The 1,284-nt window shown below is 49.8% G+C and overlaps 1 protein-coding gene across 3 annotated transcripts in view; it reads left to right on the top strand.

Moving 5' to 3' along the window:
• LOC310887971 (keratin, type II cytoskeletal 80-like) overlaps positions 1–1,284 on the top strand; it is a 28,970-nt gene that overhangs the window by 25,791 nt on the left and 1,895 nt on the right. For all 3 annotated transcript variants that reach the window (XM_083814267.1, XM_083814265.1, XM_083814266.1), the window contains 3 exons: positions 145–309; positions 823–948; positions 1,045–1,265. In XM_083814267.1, coding sequence (XP_083670393.1) covers positions 145–309; positions 823–948; positions 1,045–1,265 — 512 coding nt within the window. The remainder of the gene's footprint in view (positions 1–144; positions 310–822; positions 949–1,044; positions 1,266–1,284) is intronic.

Raw genomic sequence — 1,284 nt, forward strand, 5'->3', positions numbered from 1 at the left:
AATAGGTCTGCCAGTGATAGATGTGTTCAGAGAAGGGGCCTCTTTCTCCCTTCTCTTATTAGAGAACACTTGCTGTATTCTCTTACAGCAAGTAGCTTTGTTGAATACTTGGTATCTCAGTCCTGTTCTCTCTTTGCCATTCAGGAACTCGAGGAGCTGCTGACAGAAATTAAGGACATTTCTGTTGTACTGGGAATTGACAACACATGCAAGCTCGATCTGAGCAGAATTGTGGAAGAAGTGAGGGCTCAGTATGAAGCCCTGGCTCTTCGGAGCTGGGAGGAGGCTGAAACCCTTACCAGGAGAAAGGTATTTGTCTCCTTATCTGATTGATACTGGGGAGAGGCAGGGAAAGAAGGAGAGAGATCAGCCTAGAAACTACAGGAATCAGCAAGATGTGGAGGGACAGACTACACCTGAGAATGGAGGGAGGGACAGTGCTAACCCAGGTCAGCTCCTCCTAATTCACATGTGTAAATTAGGAGTTGAGTTTCATTGCCCAAGACTCTCCACACCGTCAGTGGAGAAAGGCAAGGACATCTCCCAGTGGCAACCTGGCCCACCTAAGATGCAGCAAATGATCTTCCACTGGTGCCCCCTCCAAAGAGAGGGAGCAAGAACATGGTTAACAACGGACAGTGAGCTCTGTGCCTGGCGCAGCTACAGCCAGAAGACAATAGGAGAATGAGCCCTAAATCCTTCCACACACCTGGTATTTTTCCCCATTTAGGTGTTTCTCCCCAGGGACAGTGAGAATCCTCCCAGATTCCTTTGCTATAGCAGAGGAAGAACAAATAACCCACTCTTCCATCTCACCTGCAGCTGAACGAAGGAAACACCCAGTCAGCCACCTATGGAGGTCACCTCCTTGACAGCCGACGGGAGATTGCAGACCTAAACATACAAATCCAGAAGCTGAGGTCCTGCATCGTGTCCCAGAAAAGCCAGGTGTGTCCTGGGGTGGGTGACAAAACTCTAATATGCAGGTCTGAAACTACAACACACCTAACACCTCCACCACCTTCCTTCCCTTTGCATCACCAGTGCCTGTACTTAGAGGAGAATATCAAAGAAGCGGGAGAGCACGGTGAGACGGCCCTCAAGGATGCCAAAGCCAAACTGGTCAAGCTAGAAGAGGCCCTCCAAAAGAGCAAGGAGGATATGGCTCACCTGGTGAAGGAGTACCAGGAGCTAATGAACATCAAGCTGGCCCTGGACTTGGAGATCCTCACTTACAGGAAGCTCGTGGAAGGGGAGGAAAGCAGGTGAGCTGGGCTTCTTTGT

Source organism: Anser anser, assembly GCF_964211835.1.
Source record: "Anser anser genome assembly, chromosome: 30".
Taxonomy (NCBI): domain Eukaryota; kingdom Metazoa; phylum Chordata; class Aves; order Anseriformes; family Anatidae; genus Anser; species Anser anser.